Below are 21,577 nucleotides of genomic sequence, written 5' to 3'. Positions count from 1 at the left end.
ACGCAAGTAAAAATGGATAGACACTCCAAAGAGATTGCAATCATATCGCCAAGCAGGCGCTGGATTGGAACCCGCAATAAAAGCGGAAGCGTGGGCGTCCCAAGCAAACCTGGCGGCGTACAATTGCAGATAAGGCAAAGAGAGCGGGAAACTCTTGGAGCGACGTGAAATAGGCTCAAGATCGAACGCGATGGAGACTCACTGTGTACACAGTCCCTTTTGCCCCATCTAGGACATTAACTCAAAGTAGGTCAAGTGTTCTAAAAATATAATGAAGCTGATGTCTACTTCCAGTCTTCCTGACGATTACATTGAACAACTATTATAGGAAAATACTAACAACTACGTTTCTTTAGAATTGTGGAATACTATGTTTCTATGCTCTCTTAAGATATTATTAGCTGTAACTGAATTCTAATGAGTGATAATTAATACGTATACTTAACAACTTATTGATAATTATTACATTAAACGAGTGTAATTTTTAGTACGGAGTCTTTGACCTATTGTGAGAGAAAGGCTAAATATAAAATAATAAAAAGGAATTACTAAATATTTTTTAAATAAAGTTCCGTCAACGTGGCGTATTAACACCTACCGTAAAATAGGATAATTCTAGGTTTGATTTCAGGCAAAACAGTAAATTTTTCGAGTAAGAGACAACCTAACATCGGACGTCGAGGCAGAATATGAAATTCCACCCATGTCTCGTCGACGTCCGTCGTTCCACAATTTAATGTTTTTAAGGCATTTTTTGCGGCGCACTACTGCCCTGCGATTCTCTAACTCACACAGCGGTTTTCGCATCGGCGGTCTCTCTCAAATCAGTCGTGAAGCAGTCATTTTATGATTTGGCATTCTGATAAACAATAAAGTACACCCACCTTTTCAGAATGCCAAATCATAAAATGACTGCTTCACGACTGATTTGAGAGCGACCGCCGATGCGAAAACCGCTGTGTGAGTTCGTGAAGTGAGTTACAGAATCGCAGGGCAGATATGTGAAACCAGCAGGTATTTCTGAACCAATAAAGTTTAGGGTATTCCAAGAAAAGAGCGTACCATTTCTTAAAATTTCGGCAACGGATTCTCGAGCCCTCTGGTATTGGCGCCTCTTGATGATGTTTAATTTAAAACCCCGAACCTCTCAAATGGAATGGTACAATTCTGTATTTTTATATATTGGTTTTTATAGAACCAAAAGCAAAAGTCTCACCTGATTTTAATACCGCCCCCATTGATACTTTCAAAATCAGAGGACTCGCGAATTATGATGGATAAATAGATATATAATTACTAGCTGGCCTGGCGAACATCGTACCGCCTAACAGTCGATTCTTTATTTTTTTTTAATACTTATTCTGCTATTCGAGACATCGGTCTAGCTAAGATAAAAAAAGAAAGTTGATAAGACAACAAATACATTATGTCAAAAAATAAAAATTTACCTTCCCGGAACCCCTCCACTAACACTTAAAGTTCAAATTGAGTTTTAATTATTTTTACGAATTTTATGTATGGAAATATAGAAAAGTGTTGCTTTTAGACTTTTTCACTCAATTTTTCTAAATATTATAAATATTATAAAAAAGAATTGGCCAAATCGGTCAAGCCGTTTTCATGTTATGTCGTGACAACGGAAAACGGGTTTCATTTTTATATATAATTATAGATTATTGAATTATCATTTTCTATATGTAATATTAATATAAAAAAATATTGGATTTGACATACTTAGCCCTAAGTTTCGACTGAACCTTACCCTAAGTGATGTTCTACAATATGTTTTATTTACTAAAAAGATTGTTTTAACCATTTCTTCCGTATCCCTTTCGCCAATTATTTGGGTTAGGCGGAGAACCATTCGTTATTCGCGTCATGTCATCTGGGACATCCATCCTTTTTCGTAACGATAATAACATTTCAACGTTAAGAAAATAAGCGAAAGAAATAGAATAACGTTAAAATAATAGGTATTAGTCTCCAACAGGTTTGTGTAGAATCAGAATCGAGAAAGAATAAAAGTAATATTATACATAAAAACTCAAATCTAAAACGACTTACTTATATAATTATTTACAAAGGTCATTATATCATCTCCCCTCGAGAAAAGAGCTGATTTTGATTTTGACTGTGGATACTTGATTTAAATTCCGAGAAAGTTTGTAAATAAAAATACATATTATTTCGAGGGCACATGTACTTGGAGGCCTAAATAGATTATTTTATCCGTTAAAAAGAACATTTTTCAAGTGACTACTAACGATTGCGATTACTAAATTTTTATATTTTTTTAGAATATGAACTAAATATGTGGTCATAGTTATAAGCTAATATGTGTTATATTAATGTGACTGCCAAGAAGATCGTTTATTAGCGATAAAGCAACGATAAATTAGGTAAATTATACCGTGTTTCCTTGTTATTTTATATGTGCAATAAAGTGTTAAAAAATTCAATCTACTGAATAAGAAAATTAAATAGTTAAGAAAATTGTAAATACGGTATACTTGATTGTTTATAATATACATACTCCATTATTATAAATATAGTAATGGCTAATACATATATAAGGCCTTATTATGAATTAATGAATGTATAATTTATATTTGAAACACAGCTATAGCTCTATAGTTGAAAAAATTGCTTGCAAACTCTATAAGTTTAATTAATATTAAAAAATAAGAAGGACTGCAGACATAAGCTAGAAAAATATTTAAAACTAAACATATTTACTAAATGATCTTAAAAAAAATTATACTTCGCATACGTGTCAAGGCCACATATTATATTCAAGACGAAAGCCAATTTTGAAACAAATTAATAAAAATTTACAACTCTTTAATAAAAAAACTACTTACATTCTTGTCGATGTTGTCTATCGTCGCCCATATTTTTATTCACAAAGTGCCGTACGCTTCAATTTCGTGAGCACATCATAGTAAATTAAATAGCGCCCTAAACCTTCGTAGCTGACTCCACTATTATACGTCGCATGCGCACTGAGTGTCTTCAATTGACTTAATAGTATATTAATCACAAATTGTTGAAACGAATGCAGTGTGTGAACTACAATAAGAGTTTGAAAATATACAATTGTGTTATTCAACAGTCGTCGTTTGACGAAGTGCGTGCCAGCTGCGAGCGATATAACATTGCCAAGATGTTGAAATAAATGCGCTCCTATATTCGGTTTAATTGATTCTTTTTGTTTGGAAGTTTATCTTATCTATTTCTATTATATATACATTATACACACATATTTCAATAATATTACGTTGTATTTAAAAAATATGGATTATGAAGAAATATATTTGAAAGATTTAGTATTACATTGAATCTACTCACCAATTAAAATGTTAAATTTTTAAAGAGTTAATTATTTTTTTATTTTTGTTTTTGACCGAATAACTGTACTTAGTATTTAAAATATGTATATTTAAAAGTGGCATTCAAACACATACACTATATCTATTATGAATGATGCCGCTGATAGAGACGAGCGATAACGAATCTGAATATTCATTTTAAACTGAAATCGCCAGTATTTCTTTTATTGTCTCGTGTTTAGAATTGGCGCTGTTTCAATAGTTTTTATTATTAGTTTTTAAACCTCGTATCTGTTATCGTTTCAAACGTTAATTGAAGCCAATAATTGTCGGCCAATTGAACATATTTGGAGAATAGAGAAATATTTTCTAGCAAAGCATTTTTAATGGATATAGACAAATTGTTCATCCGTTCTATTACGAGTTGGGAACGTGAATAGGGTATCGGGAAGGCACATCACTGGGGTTTCGCTAATCGATTTTTAATAGGCAAGTTGATAAATCTTGACTTCATGGCAAGAGCTATGGTTTTAGTGACCTCGATTACATTCAACATAAAGATGTAATTAAATACTATGGAATAGTACGGTGATCTATCTTCATAATATAATTATTTAACCAAGGTATAAAAGTACACATAAACTCCAACTTTTAAGTGAAGAAGTGATTAAGCATATTATAGTATTATTAGGTATTTTAAGGTAAATTATATCGAGAGTAATTAATAAATAAACAAACTCATACGTATGAAGTTTAGCCGTGGAGTTTCAAAGCGTTCTTCCCTTTACAGGCTTTAACGATTAGAAGAACAACAAAGTATATTAAACTTTCTACGCGTATTTAAAGTAAATAGGAAACACGACATCTTACACGCGAGTGTAAATGTGAATATTTTCCTTCAACGACCAACTATATTTCCTTTGTGGCTTTAGATAATGGGTTGTTTGCTTTTATATCCTGCGGCTATTTTTGCATATAGACCAGTTTACTAGCTTCTAAGGCGTTTCCCATCAAAATATCTTTTATTCAACGAAGAAAACGCTCGGTGAAGTAAAAGGAAGTCATTCCAGCAGTAAACAATAACGCGTGGTCGGAAGCGCCTTTCACGCAAGCCCGGCCTCGAGTAGTTGGCAAACGGAGGCTCACGGAGTTGGCAATTTGCGTTACCACCGACCGGATACTGGATGCTCATTAAGTATGAACGACGTCATCAAGACGTATCTTTAGTAAACGGCAGTTAACAGTGGCTCGCGAATAAACGCCCTAGTAGGGCGCTTTGAAAGGCACAAAGTGCATATAAATTGCGGGCGAAATTGAAGCGGAGATATAAAAAGTCGTAGCAAAACTTTTCAAAAGCTATAGGCATCCCACTTTAAATCCAGAGGGACTTTGAAAGGGCATAAAAAGATGCATTTTACTCGGCGAGAACATTATTGTTGGAAAAATGTTTCTATACCTGAAACTCTACTTTCTCGGTGAATGTAAAGACTTTTATTACTAACGAATGAAAGAATTGCACTTTAGATTGATATCTTTTGCCTTTAACTTAGAATACGCTTATATTATGCAGTACTTCTGAATATCCCATATATTCATAATTTAGAACAATCATGAACCTAATTATTATTTATAGTAAATGTTGTGGTTGGTAATACATTATTAGAACTGATGTTTTATTTATACCTCGATTATTTTCTTAATAATTATTATCGTGTAGAAAACTGGCAATTAATGTGTATATCGAGAGATTTAAACTTAGTTTAAATATGTTCACTTGTTTAGAAAATCGTTCAATATAAGTTCTACAAATGGTTAATATGATATTTACTTCCCTCGATCAAATCGATGATGATTTGATCGATCAAAATAATTAGATACTATATGAATTCTATATAGTACATTTTACTCTAAATCAAACTATTCCAAAGAAAACGTCCTTGTACTTACGGCTTATTTTTCTACATTGCGGTTAGAAGTCGATAGAGAATTGGAAGCCGCCAATTACAGGTGCATCCGGAGGCAAAGCCTTGTTTCCGCCGTGTGACGCCTCTCTCTACCCGCAAATAGGAGTTAATTTTATTTTCTTTTCCATCTGCGAGAAATTGTTTCTTTATTGGATAAATCCATTTTCTTACATTAACATTTTTTTTAAATTTATATATCGAAGTAGATGTTTTTGTTTTTATAAATTGGGGTTTAGGTAGTTACCAAATTTATCTTAAATTAATATTAGTTTATGCAAGTATTATCAAAATATGACTGTGTTTTAATACTTATACAAGTTTTTCTATCGAGTATAACATAGCTACTTTACATCTACTACTGCATTAAGCACTATTGTTATATCTTTTGTTTAAATAAATTCTTTATAAAAAACTCTACTATTTTAAGAATTCTCATTATGCAACATTTTTAAATACTATACTTATATTTTATTGCTTATTTCTTATCCCATACGTTCTATGGGCAAGGACTCCGTGCAACGGCTTTTCTATGCCGAGGTTGACTTTAGTTACTAACACGACAATACATATACATAGCATATAAATGAAAATGAATATCACCTACTTAAACGTACAATGCGTAGGTTACACGTTACTTAAGCTACTAAAGCTGTACTCCGTTCTTTATTAAAATTTATATTTATATATACCGACATCAACCGAAAATTTACGGCTAAAGGACTCTGTGGGTCTCGTAGACGTAACAAATATTTAGGGTCGTACGTGACCCCTTGTCTGAAACTTTAAATTTACAGCCCTGTCATTGAGTGTGTCTTAAAGCGTACGAAAGGTGGATCAAACTTTCGTATAGCTTTAGGTTAACATAAAATGTAAACTTTATTGAGTCCAAACTTAGCCAATTATAGTAGAAATTTCCTTGTAATAAAACTCTTGTCAAATTTCTTACAATGTTGTCAGTATTATAAAAGTTTCCTGGTCTTCTTCTATAAGAAAACAGCTCAGTACAAAGATCAAAAAAAGAAAGCTATAGCTATCGTCATATTCGCATATATTTATATTTGTTACATTATTTTATATTTTACTAATTTAAGAAGATATTAAAATCTTTGGCTGCAAATAAGTACGAAAACGCGAAAATTGACCACCATTTCAGAAATGTTTTAGTCAATACAAATAAAATGAGTAAAACTACTTTTTTAGTACAAAATAATTTACGTTAAACTTATAAATGTTTGTGATTTTCAGGTTTACGTTTAGAGATAGGCATTTTCAAGAACAAATAAAGAATTTTGTTTCGCCTATATTTTAACACGTAACAAGCGTAACTCCAAGTATGTGTTTAATTTGAATGAATTTAATAAAGGTTTGTTACAATACTCGATAGGTGGCGCTTTGAACAATAAACCTCTTAACATTGAGCTACTAGTATGCGTTGAAAATAAATTAAAAAAACATACACAGGATAAGGACATAAGAATTATGAAACAATTCCTCCATTTAATAATATGTCATGATGATTTTTAAAAATTAATTAATAAAAATGTGTATCATTCAAAGAACCATTAAATACTCGTATATGAAGGATAAGGAACTAGGCTGAAAATGAGTATTTAAAAAAATCCAAGATTAATTTATTTATCGTTAATATTATTCGTATTTATTAGTATTTTCACAAAATATCACTGTGCATAAGAAAACTAGGTATCCAAGCGGTTGAGAAAAGCGGAGGATTACTTAAAGTTAAACGTACTACTTTGGTGGTAAATCATTAATTTTATTCACCGCTTACGTCGAACCAAGCTAAGCTCTCTTGCGGATCGTTAACATCAAAAATGGATGCTTATTTTTTTAATACCTTTATTATCATAGTCAAGTTGATTTATGTCAATTGTCACTTTGAGATATGTCAAGGGAGTTTAGTTCTTGTTCTTAGGACATGAGTGTTGAAATTTTGAAAATTATTTAACGAAATTTAAAATTATAAAACTACAATTTTTTTTTATTGAATACTAGCGGACCCGACAGACGTTGTCCTGTCTTAACTATGAATATTCATTCAAATTGGTATGATTAATTAAAAAATATTTCAGAAACAAACTGTTTATTATTCTAATGCTTTATGTTATACAACATTCTTTGTTTGTTTTTCTGGCTCGCATATTATTATATTATCAATATAATAACTCCGATCGAAGCATTTATTTTAAACGAGATTTATATTTCTTACATCCTCTTTGACGATATTTGCAGCACGCATTCTGTCAATGTTATGTCAAACGCCATAAGGTTACATCAAAAAGTTCGAATTGTATGGTGGTTAAGTATTCTTAAATTTTCTAATTTTCCGCGCAATTTTTTCTTTTTTTCTTTTATAAGAACCATCCTCGTACTTCAAGGAATATTATAAAAATCAGACAAATCGGTCAAGCCGTTTTCATGTTATGTCGTGACAACGGAAAACGGGTTTCATTTTTATATATATAGATTGAATGATATAGAATGATTTTGAATGTTTGGACAAATGTTCATTCACGATTGCGAATTGAAAATATAAAGACCTTAAGCTAAATAAACCAACACTTTGGAAATATTTTAACTTTTATGGTTCTCCATTTACAAATGGTATGGTCTAAATAAGTATTATATTGACGCATATTAGTAAAAGAATTAAATAGTTTAAAACAATTTGTACGCTGATTACCATTATTCGATTAAAACAATAGGAAATATCGATTATACAAGTATTTACCAAGCCAATAACTTAGAACAGCAAATCTCGATATAAACTGTTTTATTAAAATGTAAATTCACGTCAGTAAGAGGATTACGCAACAGTTCCATTATGCGTTAACTAATAACACTATATCTATGCATCATTATTGGCATGAAATAGGATAATAATATGATAATTAAATAGAGTCCAGTGTGAATAATTAATATATCAAATAAACCAGGGCGAATCGGTGTTAATCAAAACAGAGTAAAATCTAAACGTAAATTATCAATTAAGCTGTACTTATTCAAAACTTCGGATTAGTGGGTAATCAAATTTCAAATTTGTGTTGTTTGGACAAAATAGGCCTTTGAATTAGGCTTCATGTAAAACACATACGGGCTTAGGAAACGTGGATGTAACGGTAGTGGATATCAAGTAATAAATATGGTGGTAACAAAAACTTTTGATCGACGATAATATTCTAATTTTAATGGTTGTCAATTTGTTTTACATATAAATAGTTTAATTGTTATAAATTATTTAAGTTCAATTATATTCTTTTATTCGTAATATCACTTAGCAATTAGATGGTTTTTATATGTCTCAGAAACCTCTTCTGCGTTTATTGTATGATTATAATTGAAGTTGTTTTTGCCTTTACGGTTACATTAAAGCAACTGAACGTTGAAACACTGTACAATTTTAGTTCTGTATAAATTTTTATGTTTATATAAAGATATAAACGAAAATCATATAATGTTATTTTTGAGTTTAAACTCTATCAGAAGACAATTTGTGCAATATAGATAACACTAAAACTGTTAAAGAGAACAAAAGTTACCTTTATAGTAATATAACAACAAACGAAACTATCGTACCTGTAGTTTGTAGACGGTCCCACGGATACATACTGTCTCTTTTTAAGTTAGTTAAAGATGTGGTAAAATCGATAACGAGGTGACGGAATGTGTGGGCTAGTAATTATGCAATCAACACGTAGACTGTTTAGCGAGTGTGCGCGGAGGAATTTAATTTTTCCCGGATTGGACGCCCGACAACACCGCTCGTTGTTTTTCCATTTAGTATTCTGCCCGATTGTTGTACTACGGTGGAATCAATTCTTGATTAAAATTGTTAATCACTTAATTTATCTTTGGGGCTTTATAATAAAGGGCTTCGGATATTTGTTCGTACTGTACAGTTAAAAGCGTGATTCATTCATTCGTGAGTATTTGTAAACGTAACGTAATGTAACGTTACGTCAAACGTAACGTAACGTAAAGTACATAGATCGAATACACTCAAAAATTATGTTTGTTAATAATAAAATTGTAATTAAATTTAAACAGATTAAGCATATTTAAGATTAATTTGAGTTGACTTTAAAGACTCGACTTGTTCTATGAAATCACTTAATTATTCATAAACTAATCTAAATCAGACTTCTGTGACATCAGGCAATTTTTCTACAGGGCTACCTATATGGTCCAATTTCACCACAGAGAAATATCGTATAAATATAAAATATATCAAGATTACAAATCGATACTAAAAGACACTGATTTTTTATTTATTTCGTGGGGCTCATATGAACTCGCTGCTTGAGAGCCCATCGGGAATACCCACTTAAACCTCGGGTGCTTCCTACGTAACCCCATTTAGAAGCCCTGGGGATGGATATAGGTCGTATATATTCTTTATATACCAATTCTTGAGTTATGCCGTTTGCTTTGGAGCTGAAAACCGTCAGATCGAAGGCTTAAAAATGCCAAGAGCAGCGAATCTATCAGCAATTTGACGCAACCATGTAAATTATGTTATGCAAATTGGGTCGTTATTGAGCGTTACCGCCATTCAAGGGCTCCCTGTAATAGAGAATAAATTATGGATATTATGGGAAAGGTACATCGTTTAAGATAAGATGACAAACTTGTCCACTATTGATCGGCGATAATATCCTAATGAAACATTACAGTATCGTAAAGACGCGTTTATATAGGTTGAAATCATAAATTACATCATTAATTACAAGCTATCGGATAGAAGCCTCATCTGATGTTAAGTGATATGAGCACCCACAACGCAAGAAGGCTGCAAGTGCGTTGCCGCCCTTTCGTGAATTGCCACGCTCTTATCTTAAAAGACCCGAACTCATATTGGTTCGACTTAAAATAGACTCAAAATACTTCAGAGGGCAATAACCCCTGTTTATTTATTTTCTCTTTTCTATGGAGGCAATTCTCACTAGCACGTACGAAGAGAATACCGAGAAGAGACTAACTGGCTGAGGCCTAAAAAATCGAAGTCTATCAGGCACTTGTACTAGGTAGAGCTGATCACGAATCTATAAAGAATAATTATCAATGAAACGGTTGCAGAAGTGAAAGGCAAGTGCTTCTTATACGGTACAAAAAGATTAAATTGTAATAAATTAGCATTTTGATACGAATTAATACAATATATTGTATATAAAACACATTTAAGATAACATAATAAATTTAAACATCACTTCAAAATTAAATTATGTCAATGAGTGTAAATGCAAATTAGGAGTGTACTAAAAGTGCTACAAATATCGGTTAATCATAATCCTAGTTTCATCAGAGCAATAAATGTTATTTAAATGACACTAAATATTCAGTAGCTGACATAGCTATCAAAGTTCATCATGACACTCGAATTATACATAAAATGCGTAAACACAAGAAATAATGCATGTAGACATGTATAAGTATTTATTTATGTGGCTCGTATAACATTTATAATATCTATAAACAGTCAACTCTTTAGAAACAAGGAAATTCCATGGCTGGAAAATACATCTCGAGATAAACATAAGGATTATTTTGTCTAAAATATTATCTGATCCGATGTAATCATAAAATATATGTATGCAGTTAAATCAATTTAATACTTGTGTATTTATTAATTTTGACGTGACAACGTCTTATAATTCGATGGAGCCGGCTGCACGCTCGAAAAAACATGACGCATGCGGCGTTACCTCGCTCTGAGGCGTTCCATTTAAGGCTTGATGTGCAAGCGAGATCGCGGAGCGAGCGACAAAGAGGCACAATCCGCCTCCGCTTTCGGCAGCGTTCGTTCGTTAAAAGATTTGACATAATTTATGCGTACAAATAAATCTATCAAACAAATAAAATTTTATATTTTGAAAAATGCAACCATTCCATCAGTATTTTCTTATGACGTTGTCACGTTCAACTATCGTCAGTAAACCGACTTTACAGACAACCGATTTTTTTTAATACGCTAGGCACTGATAATTGGAGCACGGCGATAAAGGAGGCTCAAAACACTGCGTCGACTGTTGGCTATAATGCGTATAGCCCGAAACTCCTGGGTTTGATTTCCAGAAAACCTTGTCTTAAATACAAAAATTATATAATAGACACAGTCATTATTAATAAGTTATAATTTTTTAAAACTCTAATGGACCCTTTATAGTATATTCAAAAAATTCATTACACATTTTTCAAATGGCTTAAAGGCACGTTTATTTTTTATTTCTCGTTCCTCCGTTATCATTCGGAGCATTATAGCAATTTTCTTCACTTTAAATGATTCGACAAGTACTTTGATCTTGACTGAACTCAAAGTAATTTACCAGATAATTCTTACAAAGACATTACACTTATAATATATGTTCCATAGAATTCGACGAAATAAATTGTAACAAAAATGGTTTGATTGTGTTAAGGTTGCACGATGTCTGGTTCCAGGTGTCAAAATCCCAATAAAACTTCATATTAGCGGTATTTAAAGCCAAATAATTCCACGATTCTCTATTATTTGCCATTTCTAGATATCCTGGCCCTCCTCAATTTGTTCTCCCATCAAGCGAGAGCAAGCTGGCCTTTTACTCGATGGACCCGAATGAGATAATAAATGTTAATGGAGTATAAATTATAAAATATTTTTAAACTATTGCATAGCTTCTATAGCGGGCCGAGCGTGGAGGCTGAATCCAGAAATTCCGTAACGAAAAAAACCTTACGCGTTAAAGCGGGACAGAACGCATACTGCGTATTCTCTCTCTGACGAGATCGGTGTAGCCGGTGCGCGTTGGAGTGAGACAGACTATATAGGCGAGTTAGTCTGAGTCTGGTAGAGTGGTAGAATGAATTAAATTATCAAAGAAAAAACTTGATTTAATATCAAAAAAAAAACTGCATAAATAAATAATTATAATTGCATAAGTTGAAAAAAATAATTATGCAATAGCTTTACCGCGGCAGTCTTCCGAGTGCCACACGTTTTTTTTAGACCTGTATTTGTGACATTCTTATTCGAACACGTCCACCTCTAGCAACCTACCTATAGTTACCATTTCTTTATTAGCGGCATTGTTCTATTTTTGCTGCCCTCTGGGATATTATTCATCTAAAGGAGTTCAACAGCAGATCTTGGAGTGTAAGATTTATATTTTATAGTAACATGAACAATGTGACTGGTAATAGTTAGGAGCCGGGCCATGTCGCTAGTCTAATGAAAAAACTAAATAATTTTCATTACGGAAATAAGCAGTCTACATTTTAAAAACTCCAAACGGATATAAAAGGGGTACAATGGAGAATAAATGCGGTGAAAATTATTTTCGTTATTTACATTTCCCGTATATTCGCGTAAAATATTTGCCTGCGAAGTAAGCGGGTTGAATGTAAAGTTTGTTTTTTAAATTAAAGTAATATTTTTGATTTCGTTAGTGACAATGCGTATGTTTAATTTGCGGTTATCTCGATATGATGGTACTGAGAAATTCAATTCAATATAAACTTTTTTTTAAGTAATGTAAAATCAAAAATGTATTCGTTAATCACTGCTAGATGACTTAAAATATTTAAATACTTGTCGGTATCGGGTCACTTGTCACAGAAATGGGACAAAGATCTCTTCACATTTGTTTCCAGTCTAATATTCTAAATATCATCTGCAATATATTTATTTATTAACCATTCGTTGCACAAACATAATATTGTTTACATAATTGAATCTTGAAATGAAAAGGACGGCAACTGGCGGCCTTATAACTTTCGAGCGATCTCTTCCGGGCAACCACTGTGAAGAAAAAAAATGTATAAGATAAGGTAAGCAAGAAGTGCAAAAATACATAATATATATAGTTATTTAAACAAAAACTAAAATAGAAACAACTTAACTAAAAAGGACACATGAATCACGATAATTTTAGATCAGTCTCACGTACAAAAGTTAGGGTTACGATGTTGATAGGTAATGTTTGTACAGTAGAGATTTAAAGGAAGATAGAGAAGGAGCTAAGCGAATAGGGACGGGAAGGGATTAACATAATATTTAATATAATATAAATAGTAGTCTGGGAGCTTGTGGTCTTACTGACCAGGATTGCTGAAAAGCATTTGACACGTTGAGTTGTTTAGACAGTGACTGATAAACTTTCGTTTTTACTTTAAAAATCCCGTGGATTAATGAAGTTTTATGTAAGTACATGCAATGTTAGCTAAACCAAATAACATAATAAGTTTTATAAATTGGCTTGAATATCAAATAATTTGTAAGGCACATAATTTTCGTGTGTACCTAATTAATATAATTGCTTACCTAAATGTGTTCTGACATCAAAGTTGCCCGCCGACCCGCGTCGTGTTTTACACTCGCGAAAGGATTTGGTTAATTTAAAATTTAAACATGGCTATTTAAAAAAGTTACATTGTTATAGCTGTCAATGATGTTAATTTATGATTTCATTTATTTTTAATTGTGTGATGGTTCGAGGTGAATGGATTTTTTATGTGCATTTTAATCTAAATTTTGGTATATGTCACAAAATAACCTCCATATTCATAAAAAAATATCATAGTAGTGGTAGTGTTAGCCAAGTGGCTTTAGAGTGCACCTCTCAACCCTAAGGTCATGTGATCGAAGTACGACTGTGCACCAAATTAGTTTTGTTTTTCTATGTCCGCAACTGACACTAGCTCGTACGGTAAAAGATTACATTGTGAAGGTTTGAAGATTTTCTGGCAACCCTAAAAATTTACTCAGGCATTGAAGGATGCTCATCTAATGCGTATTAAGAAATAAATTTATCACGAAACGAATACAGAAATCTGTGCCCTAGATTTAAATGTTGTGGGGCCACCGGCTTTATCATTGATACTGTGTAAATAGTACGATTTTACAGTACCCGTCATTGTGACATCATGATCACTGGTTCATGATTACATCTTATCGCATTTTCTACAACAAAGACATTACTATCGAAGTGATATTAATATCTATATATGTCGGCTTAAGTATCTTAGACGTCGACATGAAAATCTTTTATTCTGGTTCTAATCATGATAAGAATATAGAATAAATAAAATATGTTTATAATACAGTTAGCCTTTTCGTAAGTCCTTTAGTTTATTGTATTTAAAGACTCTAAGGACATATATATTCTTCTAACATTATTATTCTATTCGTAATACAATAAGAAAATTTGGAAAATATTCTTCCATCAATGTCAGAGATCTTCTTAAAATATGTACTACAAAATTCTTTATTGTTAAATAAACCAATTGACAAAAACTAATTATTTTCTCCTGTAAGTTAAACAACAGTTGGTACACAAGCGTGTACCAAAGAATCTTTAGACTTAAAAGTTTCAGAGCAAAATTTAAACTTAATAATTAGTTTTTCAAAATTATTATTCCACATATAATAAGAGTTTTTCAACCGTTGTTAAGTCAGGTCAAAGTCAAAAATCATTTATTCATATAGGTAACGCAATGTACACTTATGTAAGTCAAAAAAGAAATATACATTAAGTGCTTCTAATTTTACATGTACTGCCACTTCTCAAATCAAGGGCGTAGAACGGAAGAGAAGAACTGGCAATAAACTCTCCGCCAATCTTTTTAATCACTAAGTTTTTTGTTTTACACAACGTTTGTAAGGGGCTGACACCATTACACGATGTTCCACATGACATCTTAAGTAATTAATAATAATAAAATAAATAAAAAACAAAGATTTGTTCTCTATCAGCAGGAGGAATGGTGTAATAGGACGGACTTACATTCTCGTGGAAACAATACGCAAATACATAGTAAAAAATAACTAACATCACCGCATACACGAATTCAAGTAAGACCAGTCACCACAAGTAGCACCCGTTCACGAGTATGACGCATGGCCAGCCATCCCCTCCCCTCACCATATTTTAGGGCGAGAGACAACCCGACGCATGGACGCCGCCACAAGCAATGATATGACGTTTAAGCGAGCATGACGATCCTTGAAATGTGAACTTGGCTACATAAGAAAATAATAATATTACTAATGTTGCTGAAATAATTTGATACCACGTGGATCTCGATTTGTTCCCACTTTACATTAAAACAGTCGAAGATGTTGATGTTCCCAGAGTCTGAATGCAGCCGAGAGGTTCAGTCGCGTTACCTATTTATACTGGAGCAATTCATATCCAAGCACTAGGATCGTTTAAATATTCATTTGTATTATAATAGGCCTTAGCAAGCAGGTTTACTTTAATGTCCGATTTAAAATTTATTTATTGAAAATACTTGAATCGCACTAGGGATTTTATTGAAAAAACGTATACGCCTTGGAAACAATTACTCGTTTTATGCAGCCTTGAGTTTGGTGCGCTAATTTTGTCTTTATTACGAGTAGCTTAATTATGGACGCTACTATTCTTTCTAAAGATATCTATATTTTTCCGCACATACAAAATATTCTCATAAATGTATAGACTTGCCAAAGTCAAAATATGTAATTCCTTAAACTTCCTTCGGACTGACTCCCGTGGGGACAAACCACAGATCGCTCTTATAGCCCGCTTTTGCACTACAAATATCGATTTATTGTCAGCTGCATTACCCCACAAAATAACACTAGCTGAAATAAACGAGCTTTGCTGTATTCTCATCCGTATCTTTTTCACTGTGAACTCTGCAGAGCTTAGCCTATTCGAAAGAACTTCTATGTGTAGGCCCGACTTGAGTTTACTATGTAAAGTAATTCCCAAGAACACCGCATTATCAACAAAGTCTATTTCCTAATCTTTAATTATTATTTGAGAATGACTACAAATTTAATACATTTTGTCTTCTTTTCGTTAAGCTTAAGATTATATGTATAATAAACCAGTGAACTACACTGGAGATGGCACAGTTTACATACTTAAGTGATGGATTTCGTCGTTTCACTTTAAATAAAAGCGAAGTGTCATCAGCAAACAGTACTATCTCGTGAAGCTCCTCTACAAGAATTGTTCTACTCCAGGATCGTGCGTTTGAACCGCGACTATGCATCTGCGTACCAAATGATTAGTACTGATTCGTAGAGTGAAGTATAGTATTTTAAAATACATATGCAGGACTCATTCCTGCATATGTATTTTAAAATACCATATGCCATAGAATACATAGAAACAAACCCATCAGAACTAAAACCTCAATATACATCGTAAGCCAGACCCACTTTAATTGTTAATAAAGATAGATTTGTGAAAGCGCAAATAATTCAAAGAAAACGTAGATTCATGGAAGCCAATTTGCAGTTGCTGTGTTCCGTAGGCAATTTACATTAGTTCAACTTGCGAGCAAAACTTCGCCTACACTAACGAGATTAACGTGAATGCATTCGCGCCTTGTCGTACTTTTTCAGCCAATTCCGAAGTTCAATTTTCGATTTAATTTTTAACCAGTGGTTTATGCAGTATTGCGGTTTAAAGCAAAACAGTTGCTGATCGCAATTTGCGATAACTGCGGTACACCCTTTTACTACGTATACGTGCAATTATGGAATAAATATACTTTCCGATAATAATACAGCGCCGCTAAACCCTGATATCTTGCATCTCGGTATCATCACATTTTTTTCGAGTTCAACAAAAATCAACAGCCTGCCTTTTTGCAAGTAGTAGTGAATTATGGTAACTTTAAATTTTTTACTTTGTTATAAGTTACTTACAGATACAGTCTTGGAAACTTCGTTTAGTCATGGAAAAATTGTTCTGTCATGATTCACCATATCAGCTGAATTTAATTTCACATTACATGTTATGTAAGAGCGATATGTATATAATTGTAGCCTAAAACTTAAGGATACATTATACGTTGAAATCTTTGTGGCGGATTTTAAGGTTTTTCTAAAACTTTTTGTTACTGATGCAATGTAGGTAGGTAATGAACGTTCCAAACTGCATCCGTACTTGATATCTATCCGTATACACACTTCATACATCTGAAACCATTTTCTCTTTTGTTTTAGATAAATCCAAGATTTGTGTACGCTTCATTGACGATATGATCCTAGTGTGTAGAGAAAGTTAATTTCCTGTCAAGAAAAACACAGGTCATTAGATAAAGGAATTTTAGTTGAGAATTAAATGAGGGTCAGGGAGGTGGTTGGAATGAAAAGACGTGTAAATTTTAATTTTATTGCCAAAGAGTAGTGGACTGTGTACATTTTATTATATTTGGACACGTACAGTGCCTTTTCTTTGAATAATATCATAAACTGTACGGTCACTCGCGTACAACAAAATTGTAAACTAAAGCTAATCAATTAAATGCTTAAGAGTCTACCTGCTAGCTATAGTAACGGGGCATAACTATGATGATTTCGGTAATGACAGCGCTTATAAAACAAGAAAACCTGAGTGTGCAAAATATCATGTCAGAAACACCCTTGGCTCGTAAATAAAAAAAAATTGTGCGATTTATAAAAGTCACGTGCAACGTCACAAAAATCTAAAACAAGTATGTATATTGCTATCAATTATAATTTAATAGAAAAAAATATTTTGCTCGTTGCGTATGTTCGTAAAAGCCTTGGTTTTATATTTAATATGACACCAGGCTTTTAACATCGATAGTGAGATCGGTTATGCATTTTATATTTTCTAGAATTTAATAAATTTTAACTCCTTTCATGTCGTGTTTAATATATTCAGTTACGTATTGTGCATGCACGCCAACTCTTTCATATATCATCGTCGAAAAAATGTATTTGTGGCGTTTCGCCATAAATATTAATGACTTTGTATTTTGAAGTTGAATTATTATGCAAAATTCTGTATACTACATATTCCGAGTATTAACTAAAGCTTTAGCCAACTTAACTTAACAAGACATTCGGGGATTGAAAGTAAAAAAAAAATAAACGGTGGTGCGTTTTACTCAAATGTGATTGGTTTTACGACTTTGATTTGAGAAATTCACATAATTAATTTTTTTGTTGATATTCATAAGAGAGTGCAATCTCCGAGATCATACACTAAAACTATCTGCCTCTTCTTATATATTAATTTATTAAATATGTTATATAAATGTAGAATTTAGATATATTCTACAACTTTTAATTGAACAATATAAAGTAATATTTCTGTTAAGTCCGAATTATCTGTTAGTATATAATTTAATGAATAATACATATTAAAGCTAACATTATTGCAGTTATCATAACCTAATTTCAATATTAATGTGCTATTTATCTAATACGATAAATTTGAATATAATTCGCTATTTATAATGAAGATTTTATAACAACAATGAAATGATATGATTATTTTATAGTTATTTACTTTGTCCTTATTCAACTACTAAGTAATAAAGTTTGGTCTGCAGTTCTCTTGATTTTTAGTTATTGTTTAAATATAAAATATTAAACAATTAATGAAAATAAATAAAAAAATGTGCTAATTAAATAATTTAGGAATCTATGCATTTTGTTCATTTCGTTCTTGTCATCCCATGTCTCCAACGTGTGCGTGGCCGATCCACAACGCTTAACCGATTTCATTAGTGCAACAACTGGATCCAATCTGCAACAGTGCTGTCAAGATGCAGAGGATAGACAAAGATGAAGAGTGACGCGAGCAGCGGTTCATGAATTACCGATGTGGACCAGAAACTGACCAACACCACTCTGAAAAGAATTCACTATTAAGAAGAGAACAGAAAATTTGGTTAGGATCAAACAAATGATGAACATTTTATTGGTTTTCTATTTCATAATAATAAATTAAAGTATATCAGTCATATACTTTAATTACCAAGGCCTGATCCCACGGCTGATTACCATTCTGCCTGAAATTAATTATAGATCTAAATAGGAAGAATTAAAGGACTTTAGCTTAAATTAGTTAATAACACAGTAAATACACTTATTAATTAGGTAGCATATTACGTAATCGGTTCAAATTGACTAATGGAATTAAAATTACAAATTAGACATATGTTCAACGTGTTAACATTAATTAATGTTGGCATGAAGGGGAGGAAATCAAATGAATGTGCGGGCTGCGTAGCATCGTAGAGCCGCAACAGGGTATCGGCGTAGCGTGCTCGATGGCGCGTAGCCGGTTACAAATCTCTCCCGCGGTCAAATGTGCTACGTTCATTTGTTTCCATTGGTAATTAAGTACCACCTCTGTTTTAAAAATTAAATCTAAATAAATAAATATTTTCATGATGTCTTAAAATCAAACTTTTTTAGTTATATTGGCTACGCTAAAAATTGTTTTAAAATTCTTCAAAGTATTACATATTAACATTGATCCTATGCATAGAAATATTAACCTACAATGTATTTTTGGAATATTGTAGCAGATATACAAGTACCGTCATTTTAGTAAATATAATTAATAAGTATTAATTATGCATACTTATGAATTATAGTATACTTAATAAAATTGCGGTACATATAGTCGACGCTCTCAACTGAAGTATATCCATAATTATCATACTTAAGGATCGTCTTGTAATAACCAAAATTTTAAGTAACTTGATTTAACTTATTTTGTACAACATATTGTATTTTTATTTAAAACTTCCTTATTTACAAAAACTAAATTATTAGTCAAATTCAAAGTGTTCTTATTAATAATGTAGAACAAATTATGTATGCTTAAAAATGTCAGTAAATGTACGCGATAGAGAAAAAAACTGGCTTAAATCTCTCCGCTAATATTTTGTTACTATAGCTACAGAACTAATTTCAAGTTAAAAATTTCAAGTTTTTAACAAACAATTATTCATAACAAGCCGTATACGACACTTACCGTTTTTTATTTGAATAATGTAAACCAAATTTTTCTCCCAACGATATCCCCTGGACGAGTCAATTGCACATATACTCTTGCAAACTAGATTCTCTATTCAAGTTTGGAGTGCAATCGACGCTTCGTGCGATGTGTGTACAAGCTCTGGGACTGTCCCTCGTTGATACACAAGAGAATTTGCAAAGATATCTCCGATCTCAAACGCTTTACATAAAGCATACGAATGTGAATGAAAGAATATCTTTACCTAATAATATTTAAATGTCGAAATTTAACATGCTGAAGATAAATAATATATGTCTACTTAATCAAACCTCCACATGAAATATGATACTAATTAGAGATTAGAAATTAGATAATAATGCACAACTTTTAACTCAGGCAATTAGCGTTAGATACATTTTAAGTAACACTATTTTATTATCTACGCTCTATATTTGTTTTATAGTAAAGGGGGTAGACCGGCGGGCGGCTAATCTGATGCCAAGCTAAATGCCGCTACCTATGGACACTCACATTGCCAGATGGCTCGCAAGTGCGTTGCCGGCCTTTTAGGAATTGGTCCACTCTTATCTTGAAGGACCCTGAGTCGAATTGGTTCGGAAATACTTCGGTGGGCAGCTGGTTCCACTAGTGGTGAAGCGCGGTAAAAATACCGGAGGAGAGAGAGAAGAGAGGAGAGGCGACAAAAGATTTGCAAAAGGTGCGCAAAATATTCACACGCGCATTTTTTTATTTTTTATTAATTGAATAATAATAAATAGATTTTTGTAATCGGAGTTACTTGAAAACCACTTCCCTCCACGTGCTACCCAAGAACCTAATGGGCACTAATAATAAAAGTAAATGAGAGTCCTAACAAATTGCATTATCTGCCAAATGGCGTCGGGGTCGTTCTTGCCGCCAACTAACTCTTCGGTTTGATCGCTCGTAAATTAAATCGCACTAATGACTTCTTCGAGGCCAGTTAAGAGAATATAGATTTGATTTTCTAAATTAATTAAAGGTCATTCAACTAACGATATTAGCTTATTGATGGGGATAATACACAACAAGTTATATATACGAAATTATAAAGGTAAAGTTCTGTTATAGTAAGTAATCACTGGAAAAAACATATCCGCTTTTACGACATAGACAGCTACATTATTTCTGAGTGTCATATAAAATCGTCATGACCGTAGAACCACGTCGGATTTGAAAAAAAAAACAAAATCCACTTTTTATCATATTTGGATACTACATTGACTAAATATTACGGCTACATTAAAATAAAAATTCTACATGTTTTAAATTTCAAATTAATCAGTCGATAAAGTGACGGATTTGATAGAAAAATGTAATGTTTCTAGAAAACTGTGCAATTTAATGTTATTATTTTTATTTTGTTTCAAAATAAACCCTTTTGTTTGCTTGTATGCCAATTTTCATAATAACAGAATATGAATTAAAATAGTTATGACAAAAAATAACATGATTATTTTATTTTGAAATG

The 21,577-nt window shown here is 32.3% G+C and overlaps 1 protein-coding gene across 4 annotated transcripts in view; it reads right to left on the bottom strand.

Annotated features, from left to right (window-relative positions):
* The window catches only part of LOC125056751 (sodium/hydrogen exchanger 9B2-like), a 29,166-nt gene extending 26,025 nt beyond the window's left edge, over positions 1-3,141 (bottom strand). For 3 of the 4 annotated variants that reach the window (XM_047660029.1, XM_047660030.1, XM_047660027.1), the window contains exon 1: positions 2,862-3,141. Coding sequence is in view for 1 of the 4 variants with exons in the window: in XM_047660027.1 (XP_047515983.1) it covers positions 2,862-2,892 (31 nt within the window). In the remaining 3 variants the exon portion in view is untranslated. The remainder of the gene's footprint in view (positions 1-2,861) is intronic. The other variant, XM_047660028.1, reaches the window with a different exon arrangement.
* Between the last annotated feature and the right edge of the window lie 18,436 nt (positions 3,142-21,577).

The sequence above is a fragment of the Pieris napi genome, chromosome 15 (genome assembly GCF_905475465.1).
Source record: "Pieris napi chromosome 15, ilPieNapi1.2, whole genome shotgun sequence".
NCBI classification, from domain to species: domain Eukaryota; kingdom Metazoa; phylum Arthropoda; class Insecta; order Lepidoptera; family Pieridae; genus Pieris; species Pieris napi.
This window is presented reverse-complemented; position numbering and strand designations above follow the sequence as displayed.